The sequence below is a fragment of the Meriones unguiculatus genome, chromosome 5 (assembly GCF_030254825.1).
Source record: "Meriones unguiculatus strain TT.TT164.6M chromosome 5, Bangor_MerUng_6.1, whole genome shotgun sequence".
Lineage (NCBI taxonomy): Eukaryota > Metazoa > Chordata > Mammalia > Rodentia > Muridae > Meriones > Meriones unguiculatus.
This window is the reverse complement of record NC_083353.1, coordinates 103,611,940-103,631,905: the sequence shown is the minus strand read 5'-3', so window position 1 is coordinate 103,631,905 and position 19,966 is coordinate 103,611,940. Positions and strand designations below refer to the sequence as shown.

The following is a 19,966-nucleotide window of genomic DNA, read 5'->3' as shown; positions in this document are numbered from 1 at the left end:
GGCCGTGGTCTTCAGCCGACATATGGGCTGGCCAAGCTTTTTAACCTTGCTAAAAGGGAAGGGCTGGAAGTGTTTGGGCTGAAGTATGAGCTAATTCATGGTCACACTTTCCATGGATAGACCTGAGCTCTGGTGGACCCCTCCCCCAACAGCTTGGTTGGTTAGATATTCAATACCAACCTCCAAAGTCCTCTTGTCTTCACCAGGGTCTCTGCTAGGTATGAGGGTGCAGGGTAGAACTGTGTACAGTTCAGACTCTTAGAGGCTGCTGGCATGGGATGGAGGGGCGATTCATTCAGAACGCCTGCGTCCAGGTAGCCAGGCATACACCATAGGAAAGTCACTGGAGAGGCAGAATGGTGCAGAATTGCTTGCTGTGGGGAAGTTTGCTCACTGAAGAGCTGAACATTGACTGTGGGAGCTAGCTGGCTGTGGAGGGCTCCCTGAAGAGCACCAGACTTAAAGAAGGACATTGTGAGTGGCAGTGATGGGAGACTGAGTCTGAGAGCTGGGACTATTTCTCTGTCTTCCCTTTCATGATAAATGGGAGATCTGCTCCTGTAGGTGCTTAGTATATTCGGTACTGGTTGCTGGATTCTTTTCCTCTAACACTGTATATTCTATTCTGGGAGCCAAAGCATGGAGGAGGGGAAGCTGCAGTCTGCTCGGCCTTTCAATGGTATAAAGCCACCCCTCCTCTTTCCTAGCTCTCAACTTTCAGCTTTTAGCCCTGTTGTCTGTTCACTTGCCAAATACTTATTGAGCACCTACTGTGGACTAGGACTTAGGGCTCAGTGGACAAGAGCAGGCAAGCCCTGTGCAACACACCTGCCTATGGCATGTTAAGAGACAATTACAGTGCCAAGCAGCAAGGGTCACAGTGAGGGAGGTGGGGGCATGTGGATGTCTGACCAAAACTCGGTACACAGAACATCAAATAGAACTTCTAGAAGGAACTGGCCTATAAGTTAACTGGCAAATGGAGGACATTCTAGGCAAAGAGCATGCATGGAGAAAGGTCAGAGATGAAAGACTGTGGTGAGCCTGGGGAGCTGAAAGAAATTCTGTGGGTACCCAAATTTCAGCTCTCAGCTCCCTCTGGGGGGCAGTAATGCAGCTGTGGGATGGACTGTGACCATAGGTTACCACCCAGATCTCACACGTCCCCTTCTCTCCTCACCTCTCCCGAAGTGCTGTGATTTGGGCTTTCATGCCAGCCTGGCCCGCACCTTTCGGACCTACCTCTCAGCAGAATATAACCTGGAAACCTCTCGCCACGAGGGCCTGGATGTCATCGAGAATGCAGTGGACAACCTGGACTCCCGGAGTGACAAGCACACGGTCATGGACATGTGCAGCCAGGTCTTCTGCCCACCACTCAAGTTTGAGTTCCAGCCCCACATGGGGGATGAGGTACGCTCTCTGTGTGAGTTCAGCTGCCATTCGCATATGAAAATACCTAAACCCGAATAAGAATGGAGCAATGGTTCCCAACCTGTAGGTCACAACCCCTTTGGGGGTTGACCAGCTCTTTCACAGGGGCCACCTAAGACCGTCGTGCATATCAGATATTTATTTTACAATTCAACAACAGCAAAATTTCAGTTATGAAATAGCAACAAAAATAAATGTATGAATTGGGTGTGGTGGCGCACGCCTTTGATCCCAGCACTCACGGAGACGGAGGCAGGCAGTTCGCTGTGAGTTTGAGGCCATCCTAGTCTACAAATCAAGTCCAGGACACCCGAGGCTACACAAAGAAACCCTGTCTCAAAAAATAAATAAATAAACAAACAAAAAGGAGTCTTTCTCTCAAAAATAATTTTATCGTTGGGAGTCACCACAACATGAAGAGATATGTTAAAGTCTCACAGCATTAGGAAGGTGAACCACTGAACTGCAGGCTTCTTGAGCTTGCAGACAGGACAGCTAAGAAGTCTAAAACCATGGTGCCAGTGTCTGCCAGTATCTGCTTGGCATCTCCTGAGGGCCAACCTGCTGCAAAATGGCATGGCATCATTCCACATGGCAAGGCGGAGCAAGCATTGTAGCTCAGGTCTGTCTGTTTTCTACTTCTGATAAAGCCACCATTGTGGCTGCCTTACCCTCAGTACCTCTTTTAATCCAAATCACTTCCCAGCAGGCTCACCTCCAAATGCCATTTGTACCTGACTCTGAGAATGAGTTTCTCATGCCTCAGATTTGGGAGTGGGGTGTATTAACATCATAGCTACCACTTCCGTTCTCTTCGATGCTGCTAGTGCATTGTGGGAGAAGAACAAAGGCCCAAGTACATATGCTGTTTATTTACTGCAGAGGCCTAAGGTCAGCTCTTAATTCATGAGCTTCTTCAGAGAATTTCCTTGTCTTGGCTAACGTCCCCCATCTACAGAACTGCAGGACCTTGGCTTTCCTTAGGTCCCTCCTAAGTGTGTTTAGGAGACCTCAAGCTCCAGTCTGCCTAGAAACAGTCTATTTCCTTGGGCCTTAGAGCCCTAATCTGATAGCCCATCCAGAACTGGGAGCCTTTGACACACCAGACGACTGACTTGTCTTCCATGTTTGTGCTGCCCTGACCCTTGCTGAGGTCTAGAGAGAAAAACAAACAAACCCACCAGTAGTGACAGCTTTGGAATGGAAGATTCTGGAAGAATAACACAACTGCTCTTGCTGTCTGTGGGTGATGGCTTCCAGGACACTGGGAATGTCCAAATCCAAGGGTACTGAAGCACCTTCTTTAAAAAGAAAAAAAAAAAAAAAAAAAAAAACCTCACAAAGAACCTGTGCACATTGTCCTGCATACCTGAAACCATCTCTGCATGACTTCGCATACCTAATACTATGCGAATGTTGTGCATGGTTGATGTACTACTGTATTGTTTAGGGGATGATGAGAAGAAAATGCCTGTCTATGTTCAGTCCAGAGGTGTTCCCCCCCACCTTGGTTCACTGAATTTGTGGACATGAAACGTGTGGACACAGAGGACCAATGGTGTGATTGTCACAGTTGTCTCTCTGATGCATCTTATGCATTCCTGTGGTGACAGGAGCTTGTTAACTGCTCCTGATTCGTGGTATTTGCTACTAGCTGTTTAAGCAGTTGCTTTCATTCCATAACTTCCTGCCTTGCAATTAATTAGTGTGGCTTGCCAAGATTATATTAAAGGTCTTTTTAAGCCTACAATTACCGTGCAAATGTAGAAGATTGTGACTGGGAAGCCACGCTGGTGACAACAAGAAAGTAGGCTCTAGAGTAAGAGGACCCTGATTCCCATCTGGTACCGACTTTGCTGTGCCCAACATGAGTGACCCAGGGCAGGTGACTCAGCCTTGCTGGACCTGTGTCGGGCTCTGGATGGAATGTTAATGATTGCTCTCACTCTGGATGCACGCGGCTGCAATAACAGCATTACTTTCTGCAGGTATGCCAGGTGAGTGCACAGCAGCCCGTCCAGACAGAGCTGCTTATGCGGTACCACCAGCTGCAGTCCAGGCTGGCCACTCTCAAGATTGAGAATGAAGAGGTGAGTGATCCACTGCCCCGGGGCTAGTTCGCTGGGGCTTGTGCTGGGGAGTCTCATGCCCTGGACTCTACAGGAAGTGATGGTTCATTGGTGGGAGACTGGACAACAGCACAACCCACCTGAGTATTTAGGGACTGAAGGATGCTTACAAGATCTCGGGTGAAAGGCAAACAAGTGGAAGCAGGGATTCTATGTTTAGAATGGTTGCAGATTTCCAGGCATAGAATGCTTGGGAAAATCTTTCAAAATGTGAGCCTTGGCTCCATCTCAACTATAGAATGATTGGTGGTTACTATTGACTCTGTGCTTTCCTGCCTCATTCTCTGCAAGTTTCTGCTGTTATCATCAGAAGTCAGAGTTAGTTATAAAAATTACAGAATGAAATAGATAGCCCAGACCACCCTAAATATATTGTGGATTTTAAACCCCAGGATATGGGTCGTCTTACCAGCCCAGTTTCCTCCCATATTGCCGAGTGGCGCAGTATCACATTGGGTGGCTTCATTCTGACATGGACTGAAGCCAGGTAGGCAGTGTCCAACTAACACCTAAACACCCCACTCGGAGGAGGGACATCAGTCAACCCTAGACCCTGAAGAAAGGACCCCATAATATGTGCAGTGACAAACTTATCCTCATGAGGTACAGTCATTGTGGGAGGTAAGAAGGCATGGCCACTGTCTTCAGATGTCATGAAGGCTATCCTGGACAGCAGGGACAGTTGTGCAGAGCTAGGACAGAGCTGAGGTGATGCAAATCAAAGCAGGCCCAGGAAGGTCGGAAGAAGACAAACCAGCTTGTTTTTAAACCTGTCAGGACAGAGGTAGGAAGTAGGCCAAATGCTTTCTTTCTTTCCAATATCTTCTGTCTTCTCCCTCCCCACCAAAGGATTTAAAGGGTTCACATGTGTAATGCCATTAATGAACTTTAAATGGAAATCAGGACCACTGGGAGGAGTCTAAGGCATGCATCCCTCTCTGTGGGCTACGGATGGGCTTGGATACACTTATCCATGAATCAGCCTCCATCAGTGTGTGTTAGAAAAAGAACTGATTTTGACTTATTCACTCATTCATTCATTCAACAAGTATTTGTTTATGTAATATTTATTCACATAATACATACTAAACATTATTCTAGATAGAGACTAAATCAAAGGAACACAACGTCTTAGTTCTTCCTCTTTCTGACAAGAAAACACCAGAAATTAAAATATGAAGACTGATGGGTGACTGCGTATGGGAGAACAATAGGCTGAGTGGCGTGTGCTAGGCTAGCTAGGGTAAGACATTAGGAGGTGACATTTCAGCTGAGGAGCAACGAGAGAGACTTTGAGCGACAAGTGACAATGATCTTATAATAAATGGAATCAGAATTTTTTTTTTTTTTTTGGCAGTGACCCCTTTTGGACTGACCTACTCTGGGATGTAGAGTCTGCCACTGAGACCCCACTCATCGTAGGGCTTCTGTGAGGCTGGGGTCCTCAAGCCCTACCTTCGTAGCCTCTGTATGTGTGTGATTTCACTGGATGCCAAGGTGGAAGCTGGTGTCCTAACTAAGTCATGTGGTAGCGAGCTAACTTCCCCAACGTCCTGTCTCCCAGCAGATCACTCCTCACCATCAGATGCCCCCTTCCTCCCTAAATGAGAGAAAACACAAGAGAATTTCTGTTGATTTCCATGCTCAAGTGCACCACCCCACCCCCACCCCCCATCGCCAGGAGGAGCCTCCTTTAGGCTATCTAATCAGACCAGAGAGAGAAGCCTGGAAATTTGGCTTGTTTCCTCAGGGTGTCCCCCAAGGTCCCTCAGACAGAAGCAGTGCAATAAAAGGCCTTAGACTGGGCAGTCTGGCATCTCAGCCTGCCAGATATTTGGTGTTGGACCAATGACCATTTCACCTCACCATCTATGTCAGTATAATAAGAGCTACCGTCTTGTCCTGCTTTCCTTCTAGAGACATTAACTCAAAGAACAAAGTGACTGTCGGAAAAAGGACTTAGTGGTGTCAGAGACGATATGAGAATAAATGGTGTTTGTGGATATGCTGTTTTTCCCCAGGTGAGGAAAACCCTGGACGCCACCATGCAGACCTTACAGGACATGCTGACTGTGGAAGACTTCGATGTCTCTGACGCCTTCCAACACAGCCGATCTACAGAGTCCATAAAGTCAGCCGCTTCTGAGACCTACATGAGCAAAATCAACATCGCCAAAAGGAGAGCCAACCAGCAGGAAACAGAAATGTTTTATTTTACGGTAAGTGGCATCTGAGACCCAGAGCCCACTATCTGTTCACCCCCTGTCTGTGGCTTTGGAAGCAGCTTGAATAGACAGGAGAGAGCCAGCAAAATAATACAACATAAATCAAATGTGCTTTTAACATTAAGTTGCCTGCCTTGGTTTTCTGAAGTAAGGAAAGTGACTCACCAGTGGGTTGTATTGGCATTGATCTTGAGTGATGGTCTCTGATGCTTTCGGAAGGAAGCAAAGAGAGAGTTTTAGTCAGTTGGGTTAGAGCAGTGGTTCCCAGCCTTCCTAATGCTGCCACCTTTTAATGCACAGTTCCTCATGTTGCGGTGAATGCCGACCGTAAAATTATTTCGTTGCTACTTCACAACTGTAATTTTGTTACTGTTATGAATCATAATGCAAATATCTGGCATGGAGGATATATGATATATGATCCGAAAAGGGTCATGACCCACAGATTGAGAACCTCTGGGTTAGTGGCACAGGGTGAAGGAGTCAGGTAACCACCTAGAGTTCTGTGTATGTATTGCTGACGGAAAATGGTGACTAGACAAGTTAGTCACGAATTGCTAGCCCCACCTATAAAATCCTCATTATGGACCTTCAGTTTGGCCAGGGGTCAGGAGGAAGCAAGGAGGGAAATTCAGATTTTTGTTCAAGTTGGGCTTATTGAACATGGAGACTAGGGCTATAAAGGACTTATCTTCCATCTGGTGCACATCCCACGAAAAGCTCATGGGAACTCTGTTCAAATGCCCAGGGTGACAAGCTCTCTTTCACCCAAATAGCCCTTGTGCTTGAGTGTAGCTGGCAGGGGATATGGAGCTTTCCTTTGTTATCTTCAGGAAATCTACCACCCTAGGATTCCCGGCCATTGGTCTTGATGCTTTTTCTTTGGTGAGCAGAGTGAAGCTGATGCTGCCTGACAGTCTCCCTGGCTGCAGAGAGCTGGATTTCCTTTCTTCAGGCTGAACATCCTGACTCTTCCATCCCTACCTCACAAGCTTTGGTTCTGTGTAACCTCAACACCCTAGTAGCTCCTGGAAATCTCTAAACGTCTAAAGCAAAACTCGCTGCAGACATGCACCACCACACCCTGCGCTTGTTTTGTTTTTACGCTGGGGTGGTGTCAGCTGACTCCCCTCATAAAGGCCCCATAGGCTATAACTTAGGTAGGTCTCCACTGAGCTCTAGCCTCTTGATGAATGTATGTCACAGGCCCTAACTGTCTGCACCCTCATCCAATTGCTCAACCCCCCTGCTCTTTTCAGATCTTGTATGATGTTCAGATTCAGGGAGCATGGCCTCCAGTACCTTCAAGGTCACTAAAACAGAAATCTAAGGGCTACACCAGGCTGATGACCAAGTCACTAGAGACACGAAGCTGGGCTGATATTGACTGGATTATGTTCATAGAATCTGTTAGACATTAATCCAGTCCAGCCTCCGACTTTATACTGTGGTAAGCCTTAATCAAGATCCTGCTGCCATCCAGTAGCTGGCACATACCTCATTTCTTCCATCGCTGTTCTTTGACCTTGTCAAGAAAGAAAACAAAGCTAGTCTTCACGACTCCTGGCACCTACCACTTCCGTTAGAGGACTAAGAGAGGTGATTGTCTCCAGGGAGCAGGGAGTGCAGATGGGGATAAGGAGAAAGTCACTTTAGCGGCAGAACTAAATCTGGATAGCAGAAGAAGAGGAAGGGACCCAGCCTGCCTGTATTTAAAGAAATCTAGTGTCTTTGACCAAGGAAAGAAGATGTTATGGTTTTGTGTGTGTGTATTAATATGTTTGTACATATTGATATGTGTGCATATTGATATATGTGTGTATACACATATGCACATGTTTGTGGAGGCTGGAAAACAGCTTCAGGCAACATCTACCATCTATCTGTGCACCTTATCTCTGGTTTTTATGAATTCTTAAGACGTGATAAAAATCAGAGGATGCTATAGTTAGAAGCCTGCATGACCTGTAAGTTAGTATTTACTGACTGAAGTAAAGGAGTGCATTGCCAGGGCCAGGACACTCAGTTAAAATTCAAGGACTTCATCTCCTATCCTCCTCAGCAGGGCTCTGAAATTTGGAAATTTAAAGGCCCCTGTGATTTCTCCCCAGTGAAAAATGAAGGGTCGGATTTGAGGTGTCGTAAAACAGAAATTTGGACGTTGACAGTCTTCCCAGCTGGTGATGAGGTTGCTGGTCCGACGCCACACATTTGGAGAGACAGCCTAAGTCCACTCTCAGCTTACCTCTGAGCTAATGGGGGTCTAGAATTAGTCAGAGCTCTGCTCCAGCGCAGCAGGGAGCCCAGCTCAGAGCTTCTGCTTCATTAGAACAAGTATGATCATGCTTTTCCATTAGCCCTCCAAGATCTTAGAGAGGCTGGCGTTTGCTTACTGTGTTGATCAGTGACTGGGCTGCATCCTGGTGCAGTGTGATAGGGGGCGGAACAGGAAGCTGGTACCTGTATGGAGATGTGGTGGATGCCCAGGCAAGTGGTGTGTGTGTGTGTGTGTGTGTGTGTGTGTGTGTGTATGTGTGTGTGTCTAATCAGCCGTGTTGCTCTTCCGGATGGTATTACATCCCTGTCACTGTTCCCCAGCACACCAAATTTGGCAAGGACAGTGACCTAGAAGGGAGCCAGAACTCATCCTGGTCCCACTCTTGACTTTCTGTGGCACTTGGGGCAAAGCACTTTCTATACACCTCTCCTTATCTCAGCCACCCAGAAAATCATGCCCCCCAGTGCAGTGAAGATGGAAGAAGGCTTCTATCAGAGGGTTTCTCAGTGGCCTGCACAGACCTTCCTCATTTGGAAGAAAGGCTCGTCTTTGGCTCTGCTCTGACAGCTCTTGGCCTCAGCTGTAGGGCCTCTGCTCTCTTCCTTATTGCTGTGGTCCTGGAAGTGTAGTGGAGCTTTGGTGACCAAAGGGGCCCATCCACTGGTGCTGCCCACTGTCCTCATTCTAGAAGCAACCTCCACTGCTGCCACAGTCTCCTGCCTCTTGTGTACCCAAACCAAACTACAAGGCCTGGGAATACCGCCCCCCCCCCCCAAGAATTAGACAGCCACTTGGAAGAGCTCCAAGTCTCCATGCCCAGTCCCTGAGGAGCTGGATATCTCTTTGGTTTCCCTGCCAGGGAGGTGAATTTTAGAGTCGGAGACCCTGTCATCACTTGGCTGTGTGGATTTAACTTCCTCTTATGCCCATGTGTCTTACAGAAATTTAAAGAATATGTGAACGGCAGCAACCTCATCACCAAGCTGCAAGCCAAGCATGACCTGCTCAAGCAGACACTGGGTGAAGGTGAGTGGGATGGTAAAGAGCCCAGCAGGGACTGCTGTATGGCCCAGAGCTGCTGAGCCCCCTCAGCTCTGGACATCCAGCACTGGGCAGGGAAAGACCTGAGGTGCCTTCTCTGGACAGGCTGGGAAAACCATCTTGGTACAGGGGCTGAGATGGGTCCTGTGTGGCTGCAAGAAAGGGCAAGGCCTAGTGGTGGATGGGTCCCAATAGGTAGGGGGTAGGACTCCAAGGACACAGAAACCAGGGTCTCTCAGCACATGTGAGAGGAGCTATTGGAGGACCTCACCAAGGTCCTAGGTCCAGAGAAGAAAAATACATACATGGTTTAGTTCTTACGAGACCAGGAAGTTAGGTTTGAAGCCCCAGTAGTATTGGAGTAAGACTCTAGGTATTCCGAAAGCACAGGAGGTCTCCTGCCTGTTTCCCTGACCCTATCCTACATCCTCTTCTCCCTTAGTGTGCTCAGCCAGGCTGAGAACACCTGTGACTTAAAACTTCAAGCTTATTCCTGCTGTCTTCAAATCCCCATGTGGAAACATCACCCAGCTTGGGATATTAAAGCATTTCCATGAGCTCAAAAAGGCCTTTACAAAGTCAGTTCCTCAATTCTCTGCCCTTAGCAATCACTTATTTGATTCCCTTCACACCTACACCCCTCACTCCCCACCCTCTTACTCCCACCCCGCCTTCTCTTTGCTTTCCTAGGTTCTGACTATATAGACCAGTGCGTTCTTAACTTTATAATTCTCCAGCCTCAGGTCTGCACAGTGCTAGGTTTGAATGTGTGGAGTGAGCCTCAGTGAGCTTTTCCTTTATCTGTTTAGTTCTGCCCATTCAGACACCTCAGTGCTAGGCCAGTGTTGAGAGGGGTGGGTCCATGTGACTAGGTGACCACTAGTGTTTTGAAATTTCATTTCCTAAGTTTAGAAGCACAAGTACTTTTTTTTTTTTTTTAAGTACTTGTTGGATCCTGGGTCTGTGGGACAGAAGGGTTTCTCTTCCCTGTTCCCCTCTGAGTGCTAACCTATTATTGCCTTTGTCTGCATGGCCTTATTGTGATTGTCATGTTTGCTCTGTGTGGTTCCTCGTCTACTTGGTCTTCTGGGTTTTATCAACCATGCCTCACTCTGAGGTGTGACCTCTGAAGTCTCCTTTCAGCGTCTGAGATGTTTGGCAAGAATAGCTCTAGGAAAATGTTCTTCAGAAACGGAAGAATAGCTAAGAGACACCTAGAAACCCCACCGTGTGTTTTCCAAAAAAATCATACAGAGAAAAGCCCAGTATGCTTCTTTTGACAGTAGGGACAGATCTTGGAAGAATGGTTAGTTCTAGGGAAGCTTTTCTTTTTCTAAATGAATGTTTTATTTAAAGTGGGTTTTAATTTACATAAAAGTTGAAAAATAATGGAGTTTTCATAGGGCCTATCCTCAGTTCCTCTCTATTAACATATTAATATGGTACGTTAGAATTATTGAATATCAATACTTTTTTTGAGATGGGATCTTAGGTAGCCCAGGCTGGCCTCAAACTTGATACGTAACCTTGAATTCCAGGGTAACCTTGAATTCTTAATTCTCCTGCCTCGGCTGCCCCAGGGTCGGACTCCAAAGCCTGTTCACCATGTCTGCCTCTGGTATGCAATTATAAAATAACGTTAATAAAGCACTGAATCACTGAAAAAGACAAGCTGAGCAAGTTCACACCAAAATGCTGTTCACTTTGCATATTTATGACCTAATAAACGCATGTTGTGAATTATTAGGGCATTGAGTGAAGCAACCAGGAGAATTTGAGCTGAGCAGGGCAGACAGAGCTCACAACCTTATCAAATCCACTCCTCTAAATTTTTGTTTTTATTGAGAAAGGATCTCACTATGTAGCTCTGGCTGGCCTGGCACTTGCTGTGGAGACCAGCCTGGCCTTGAGCTCACAGGGATCCACCTACTGTGCCTCCCTCATGCTGGCATTAAAGGCATGCACGACCATCCCAGGCCCATTCTTCCAAAATTTAATCCTGGAGCCACCTCTCCTCCACTCACTCAGAAGAGTGTGTGGGTACGCCTCATCCCCGGCCCTCCCCTGCCATCAGGGCTATTTCATGTTGAGAGGGATGAAATGAACAGAGAGAGAGAGAGAGAGAGAGAGGAGATGCTCTCCAGAGAATATTCAGAAGGATTCAAGTGGGGGTATTTGTTGTTGTTGTTTTGGGGGATTTTGTTTGTTTTGGTTTTTTTATGATGTCATGTCCCTCCATTTCTTCAAAGCACCTCTTTGATAGTGACTCAAGTAACCAGCAGGTAGAAGAAGCACAAATCCTTCCAGGTCATTTTTTGTTTTGTTTTGTTTTGTTTTTCGAGACAAGGTTTCTCTGTGTAATAGCCTTGGCTATGCTAGACTTGCTTTGTAGACCATACTTTCGTCACAGAGATCCCCTGCCTCTGTCCCATGAGTGGTAGGATTAAAGGTGTGTGTCACCATGCCCAGCCCAAACCCACCTTTTTAGGTTTAGAAAGTATGTTCTCTAGCATTAAATAATAGACAATAGACAAGTATTACATGCCGTATGTAGTTTTATGTGCTCCACTTTTATAAGGACAGTATGGGGGATGTGTTTACACCGTCATCATGTTCCCTTTAACAGCTTTAAGAACAGACATGGTGGTGCACACCTGTAATCCCAGTACCTTGAAGGTGAGCATAGGAGGATCAGGAGTCTCAGGTCGGTCTCAGCTACATAGTGAGATTGAGGCCAGCCTGGGCTACATGAGACCCTGTTCTTCACCACCTCTGCAGGTGAAGAGATGATTCTCTCATAGAACACGGTGCTTTTTAATGACAGCAAGCTGGCAGTAAACAAATGAAATTGTAATCAAAGACAGTGTTGATGATAAGTGTATATAGAAAGAAGGGAAAGAGAGGAACTCTAAGGAGACCTTTATCTACTTCAGATGGACGAAGCTCTCTTTTGGGTCCTCCTTCGCAGCTGAGATACAAAAGGCTAGCAAGAGCCGGCCCTGCAAGTGCCAGGGGCAAGACAAGCCCAGCAAACAAATGCCAACATGGGGACCTAGCAGAGGAAACATGTGACAGACGCTTCATGGCCAGGGGAGGAAGGAGTCTATGTATATGTAACAGTAGTTTGAAGGGTCCCCTGGAGCCTTGAAGAGCTTATGAATGCACAGTGTGAGGCGTGTGTTCTATTCCACATGTGACAGGGGGCTCTAGAAAGCAAGAAGATGGGACATATTCAAAGCTTTTTTTTTTTTTTTTTTTTGGCTGCTGAATTGTGAATATGTTATAGTGAAATAGGAATTCAGCTTAAAAAGCAGGCGCTCCAGCTAGAGATGGTGGAACTCGAGCCAAAATGGTGGAAATGTTGAAGACTTAGACAGGTATTGTTTGAGGAGAAGGGAAGTGAATTTTAGGGGACAAAGTATGAGATCCTTGGAGGGCTGCCTTGTGTGACTCACCCCATGTACAGAAACCATGGCAGGCCACAGTATGGGTACCAAAGTCTAAACCAGTGAACTTTATTGGGGTTACTTAAAGTTATTATGGGTGAGGGATTACTTACATGAGCAGAAATAACACAAAGACAGCTACATCACCAAGGCCCATCCCAGCTCTGGTGACAGCTCAAAAACTAGGAACCCGGAGCACACTGCACAGTGTGCAGGCAACTCAACAAGTTGGAGTATCCTATCTAGGTACCTCAGTCTTTTTCCAGGGAGCTCTGTTGGTTTCTGCTTCTTCTAGGCCGCTGGTATGGTCTCAGCTAAGTCTTCTTCACAGCTTGGCTTCTAGTCTTAAAGGGACTCTCAACTTTTATGTTTACTCTGGCGAGGGGCCTAGTGAATCTGTTAAGTTTCAGGGACTTTCTGAGGCTATGTTGAGTTGTTTACCTTCCTGCTTATGAAGTTTCCCTCAGGGATGGAATGTTTCAAACTCGCAGGGAACTGTTACATGACAGGTAGTTATTGACAAGTATAAGGAAACTGGTCTGTCCACACAATGGAATATTATTCAACCATAAAAATAAATGAACTACTGAATAATGCTATATAAATGAACTTCAGACAAATTACAGTAAGCTAAAGAAGTCAAATTCAGGAGAGCGATTCCTGCAGAGACAGAGATTAGCAAATGCCTGAGGCAGGAAGAAAGAATAACTGTAGAGGAGCACATGGGATCTTTCTGATAGTGATGTTGTTGTTAAGTGAAAGAAAGTTGTCTGGTGAAAACAACAGCCAAAGCCAATTAAGCATCAACATGAAATTTTGTTTTCTTTCCCCAGGAGAGAGAGCAGAGTGCGGCACAACCAGGTGAGAGCTGGGGAATTTTGTGCCCTTGTCCTGGCTGCCTGAAGTTTGAGAGGATGCTGTGGGTGGATGGGTGGACGGGTGGATGTGTAGGGTGAAGATAGTCTATTTGGAACTAGGAAAACTGGATAGTTGTCACCTTTGGGGGCTTTGAGGCGATGAGGGAGGGTACAGTGGCTACTGAGGCTTCATCGCTTGTTCTTGCTTTAGACTGGCAAAACCACTTTCCTGCCGGCTGGCCACAGGGAGGGAGCTTTCCTAGCGGCTGTGGGGCAATGGGACATGTACTGTCCAAGGGGAGGGTAGTTGATTGCAGGGTGACTAAAGGCACTAGCAGAGGCCACAGGCTGTAGAGCGGCTGTTTCCTTCTCTTGGATCTGTTACATGGCTGCTACCCAAACTGCCCTATAGGTTGTCTAGTTCCAGCCTGGGTCCTCAGTTGCTAAGGCTTTGGGGTTGGCTGTGCACAGATGGCCACGCGCATGCTGCATACACATGGATGTGTGCCCAGGTTACCCTCCACCCCCTGCACTGCCCATCATATTTTGGCTTGAAATTCAGTGGGAACATGGATGGCCTGGGTAGGCCAGTAATATAAGCAACTCATGCTTCCTTTTAGCTCCTTCCGCATCTCCCTTTGTGCTTTCCCTGAGCACACCAGAGCCAGTGAACACTTTCACTCAGCAGTTTTCAGCCTTTCATAGGCTTCAGATGCCTAAGCAGCCAGCACAGCCCTGGTGTCTTGAGTCTTCAACACAAATCTAGCAGTGGCCCAGAGGTCTGCCTTCTATCATGTGTGGCAATTGGGAGCTACTTTTTAACCCCACTTGAGGGAAGGGAGTTCTTCGTGACCCAATGACGTTCTTTCCTTCCAAACCAATTCTTCCCAAAGGATCAGACTCCTGAAAAGCCATTCTACTTGGCAAGAGCAGAGATGACCCTTGAACTCTTCAACTCTTCCCTGTTCCTGGGGAAGTGAATGGGCATGGCAAAGGCTTGGGAAGCTGTGCTGGGTTTTAGTATGTTGGACCTGGAGATGTAGGGCTTTCCAGGAATCCAGCTCTTCATCTAGACCTAGGCAGTTTGGAAACATTGAGATGATTCACGGGCAAGGACCCTCCCATATGTGGAATAGCAGATGTGCAGGTCACTCTTGAAGAACCCTTTTTTTTTTCTTTCCTGGTAAGAGAATGTTATTATAGTCCTAAGAAGACAGAAGCCCTGTTTTATACCAAAATGGGATGAATTGGTCCATGGCTCCCTGCCTCCTAATCTGTAAAATGCAGGCAAGAGATTGCTCCAGCAGAAATGGAGGACAAGGGGAGCCATAATGTATTCCTTGGTGAGGTATCAGGCTCCCCCAACCCAGGAAAGCCCAGGAGATAGATAGATAGATAGATAGATAGATAGATAGATAGATAGATAGATAGATAGATAGATAGACTTTTTAAAAAATATATATATAAACCAGGCAGTGGTGGCACATGCATTTAATCCCAACAGAGGCAGGTGGATTTCTGAGTTCAAGGTCAGCTTGATCTACAGTGAGTTCCAGGAAGCCAGGGCTACACCAAGACAAGATGAAGAGACTACTGTTTCAAAAAACCAATTATACATATTCTTAAAAAAAAAACACAAAAAACAAACAAACAAAAAAACCTCTGAAATACTGTCTTCTATGCTCTCTTTGCCCTAGGGCCTGGGAAATCCAAGTTCAGATTACTAGACCTCCCACTTAGGCATCTTGTCCTAAATTTCAGACCTAGCCAGTTATTTTCTGGCTCATTATTGAGTAGTTTTAAAACAAGTCTCAGAGGCCCTGGGTGATCTGTCTCTGCACCTTGGCTGTGTCAACTGTACATGGGCTGACCACATGAGCTAATGTACTTTGAAGAATTGCTAAAAATGGCAAAGTGAGATGCAAACACCAGTTTTTAATCATTGTGATTTGAAGAGAGGTAGGCCTCCTTAAGCAGGTTGACAAGAGGCTCTGGTCCTGATTAAGGGGAGATAATCAACGTCATGACCAATCAGATCAATCAGATGCAGCTCAGCACATACCCAACTTCAGCTTCCAAGAGCCCACCTGTCCTTGAATGTTAGTTCTGCTACCATTTTGGATACTGATACCCATATCTGTTGGGCTGTTTGGGGAAATTCATAATCTCTTGCTTTTTGTCACAGACTAATTCTGAGGCCACACTTGTGGTGCCAGCATATGCTAATTTTCTTCCCAGCTGAAAGGCAGAAAGGGGACATTGGTCTCTGGTTTCCTTCCCCTCCCTTCTGTGGCTTTCTGTTCCTGTTTTCCCTGCTTCTCTCTTTCTTTCCTTTTTTTTTTTTTTGTTGTTGTTGTTTTGTTTTGTTTTGCTCTGCATCTGAGCAGCAGAAGAGATGGAAGGCTTAGGCTGCCCCACTTTCCTTGGCTGAGCTGTCCCCCCGCTCCCCACTTTGTGCCCCACCCAGCATTCCAGTAAGTTGATACAGATTTGATGTCATTCAAAGTTGGGATAGCTACGTTTCCTTGTCAAAGATTCCAGGCAGTGCCCAGTACACCCCAGTGGGAGAAAAGGGGACTAAGTTTTCTTTTACACTCTGGATTTGGCAGGAGAAATGGGGAAGTGTATCCTTCTTTTATTTTCTTTTATTCTACTTTGTGAAAAATTAAAAAACAAAACAAAACAAACAAAGCCCTTCAACTGGGTGCCCTAAAGATTTTGATTCTGCATTTTCAGTACCTGTGCCAAGATCCCCACTCTGGCCGGCCATGAGAGCTTGATAGACAGTTGGCAAAACCCCTCTCTCAACTTCATACTTGTGCTGGAGTAGGAAGAAGTACATTCAGCTCTCAGCTCTTGGTAGATCCTATTTGTGTGTGCGTTGCCAAATTTCTTAATCTCTGTGGGCTCCTTTGCCTCCCAGCCATGTGAGGAGGTTAATCACACAACATGAGAGAAATGACGCCAGAGCCCAAAATACTACCAAAACAAATGGTGACATTGCTGCTCTCCTTATTCTTAATCCCTAAATTCGGATCCTATGGTTTTATATCATATTTTTTTTTTACAATCTCTTTTTTGGCTTTTACATTTAAAAATTCAAATTATGAGATTCCCCCTCCCTGTTTTCACACATCCTCAAAAAAAAGATGTAATTTTTTTTTCAAGGAAATGACACGGACTTAGCTAACCAAATTTACATAGACTGAAGATGGGCTGGAGACAAGCTTGCCTGTTTCTCTTCAGAATTTTTGTTGTGCTGTTCTTTTGGTTCCCCTGATGGGATGGCATGCTATTGGATTCAACCGTGTCTTTGCCCATGCATGTCCTGGAGTTAGCAGCCTTTGCTCAACACTTAAACATCCAAGATGAATTGGCTAGAGTTTCCTTCCTGGCTGGACTGCCAGAGGACATGGGTACAATAGGCCCAATGGGAGATTGGTTCCACAGTGCATATGTTTCTTGCCTGTGGGCTGGGGATATACCTTAGTCGGTAGGATGTTTGCTTAGCATGCTTGAGGCCCTGAGTTCAATTGCTAGCATCACATAAAACCCATCGTAGAGGCACATGCCTGTAATCCCAGCACTGAGGGGATGGAGGCAGGAGGATCAGGAGTATGAGGTCATACTCAGCTACATAGCAAGTTTGAGGCCACCTTGGACTACATGAGATCCTGTCTCAGAAACAAACAAACAAACAGAAGATCCTTACCTGTACACAGAAATCAATCAAGACTTGAGGAAGGGGCAACTCTTTGCTTCTCATGTATGACCATTATCTGCCTTGCTGAGTATACACTTGTTTTTCCCAAAGTTTGAACCAAACCAATTGAAAATGAACACCTCATTTGGTAAGGGTGCTTCCTTCTAACTTTGTAAAATCTCTTTCCCTGAAGGCCCCCAGAATTGAGTCAGGCCAGTTTGTATAATAAAATGAGCAAATAAGCCAATCCAGGCCTATGCATGGCAAGCAACTATGGACACGGGTCTGGTGTCTGTGGCCATTTCATTGCTCTTGGTGGACTGCGGTATAAGGTTTCCCCTCCCTGTGGGTAACAGCAGAACACAGGGAATGGAGATCTGAAGCAAAGCAAGACACTTTCAACCTGACCCCGTGGCAAGGACTGATAGGGCAAAGAAGTCTAGAGCTAGAAGTGACAAGATGTCCCCGTGCCACGCCCATGACCTGAAATTTGAAAGACAAACAAACAAACCGAATTTGGAGGGGAAGTAGGTAGAGGCTGGTCTGACTCTTTCTTCTTTTCTCTGAGCTGTAGTTTCTATAGAATAGAACCATATGTATTAGGAAGATACTGGGTTAAATGTGATAATGGGTTTGACAGTGCTCCAATCCAAAATGTACTTGATTGATGAGTGGGATAATAACATCCCAGGCCACCTACAGATCCTAAAGAAGCTGCAGCTTGCCTCCTGGCATCTAGCTGTCTGGCTCTCAGATCTATGCAAGAAAGATGAGTCATATGCCTTTGAAATGCCAAGAGGCATTAGGAAGACAGTGCCCCCAGTACATTGGGAGTTGGACTTTGGTGATAGATTTAAGCCAGAATTGTGAAAATTAACCCTCTTTAATATGTTTGAAAGTCTCTTGCTTTCTTGGACTACAGATGACACCGCTGTCCCCTCATCCTCCTCCATCTGATCTGCAGGATGCCAGCCTCTGATTGGCATTGCAAGGGCTTCTTGGATACATCCCATCCCCCCTAATGTAGAATGCATTTGTGTTTTGTGGGAGTTGCTCCTGCTTGGCATTGTGGGTAAACTAAGATCTAAAACATCCAGAGGCCTTCAGATGGAACATGGGAAACCAATGTGTTGGGGGCCAGGGGCTCCCCTCTGCATTTTGTGTTCTCTTCCAGTTGTGGGTTTGAAGAGCATCTCTCCCAATGGTATGTTTATGCTGGTTGCTTTCTTGATTTCTTTTGTTCCATTTTCCCCTAGGCCCCCCTGTCTTCCCCCTAAACCACAGAAAATGAGGAGACCTAGGCCTCTTTCAGTGTATAGCCATAAACTCTTTAACGGCAGTATGGAAGCATTCATTAAGGTACTTGCTAGGGAGCTGTGGAGTCCGCGAATGAGTCCAAAGTAATGGCAGCCTCTCCTCCCCTGTCCCTTCCAGCTAACAGCCCTGCAAACACCTTAGGGAACTAGCTTCTCACTGCATCTGTTCTTGGCTTCAGTGAGGCATTTTATCAGAGCATTCGGCTTCTCACCAGTGGCCCCTAAGTGGCCATTCATTGTTTTCAGCCATATGGGAAGAGGCCTGATCAGTCAGGCTCAAAAGAGGTGGAACTTCAGTACAGTGGTCCCAGCCAGCTGGCCTTGCTGCTTCAGGATCTGCAGTCCTAATTCCTGAAGGGCAGTTGAAGAAACACCATTACTCAGTTTCACCTCCTTCTCCTGCTGTAGTACCAATTGAGAACAGCGCAAAGACAGCCCCTGTGGATTTCCATAGAAGGCAACTACAGTTTGTTAGCTAAATGTCTACAGCACAGGAAGCCATAGAATTCTCAAGAGAAAAGTTCCTTCCACTTAATTTGGCTTCTTCATGGTTGGTTTGAAAGATGGGAGTAGAGTTGAGGTAGTCTTTGTAAATGTCAGGTTAACGCTTGACAACGAGCTTAAGTTAAATATGCATTTCAGATAAGTGAGTTTATTTCTCTTATTTTCTTTTATCAGTGGTATAAGATCAAGCCATCCAGAATCAAACTACTCAAGGCAAAGATAGTGGTAGAGTTGAGACATGTTCTTGGGAAAGGAGGGAGGTCTTCACCAGTTATTTGAAAGCCTACCACCAGCCAACGAAGACAATTTCTGCAGAAAAGAGGATTGGTGTTGTCAGTCAGGGGAATGATAGAGTCTTGTGGGCATCACTAGTGATTTTGTTACACTAGTCACAGAGGCTGCCCCATGCACCAACTCTCTGTCCGTTGTCCTCCCTCCTCTGTCTCCTGTCCTCTGTTCTCTGGCAGGGTGTAGCCTAGACCTAGAGGGCAAAAAAGAGCTGCAGCCGCATAGATGTCAGCCTTGTGGATAGGTTGGGGAGGCAGGACCATCCTAGGTCAAAGCACTACCTCTGCTTATTGACTGAGTCCTCAGAATAGAAGAGCTAGAGAAAGAGAAAGAGGGATTTCCCCTGGACAAGGACAGCGGGGGATGCTTTAGGATATTTCAAAGGACTGAATGCCCCAAATGAGAGTCCCACAGGAACTGTGTGACCCACAGAGAGCCACTCAGTGGGTCATGGCAGGTAGGGCTGTGTCAGAGTGCTTTGTTTCTTTATTGCCCTTTATTGTCTCCTCCTTTCCTTCATTCTCACCCACCCTTGCTTCTGGCTGAGCCACTCTCCTGGCCGCAAAGGAGCTGGCTGATCACTTCCTGTCTTCACAGAGCCCAGCACAGGGCCAAGAGTGCAGGGGAGGCACATGGGAATTCCCATAGGAACATGCTGTCCGAACTCAGAGCAAGACAAGCTGTGATCTGGGGCTCAGGTAGCTTTGCCAGGACCTCAAAAGGATGGGGAGGAATAAAGAGAGGA

General features: G+C 46.3%; 1 protein-coding gene across 3 annotated transcripts in view; it reads left to right on the top strand.

The window, feature by feature from the left end:
- Positions 1–19,966, top strand: part of Srgap3 (SLIT-ROBO Rho GTPase activating protein 3) — a 228,228-nt gene that overhangs the window by 174,340 nt on the left and 33,922 nt on the right. For 2 of the 3 annotated variants that reach the window (XM_060383892.1, XM_060383894.1), the window contains exons 7-12: positions 1,192–1,413; positions 3,423–3,524; positions 5,585–5,782; positions 9,008–9,092; positions 13,387–13,414; positions 18,370–18,472. In XM_060383892.1, coding sequence (XP_060239875.1) covers positions 1,192–1,413; positions 3,423–3,524; positions 5,585–5,782; positions 9,008–9,092; positions 13,387–13,414; positions 18,370–18,472 — 738 coding nt within the window. The remainder of the gene's footprint in view (positions 1–1,191; positions 1,414–3,422; positions 3,525–5,584; positions 5,783–9,007; positions 9,093–13,386; positions 13,415–18,369; positions 18,473–19,966) is intronic. The other variant, XM_060383893.1, reaches the window with a different exon arrangement.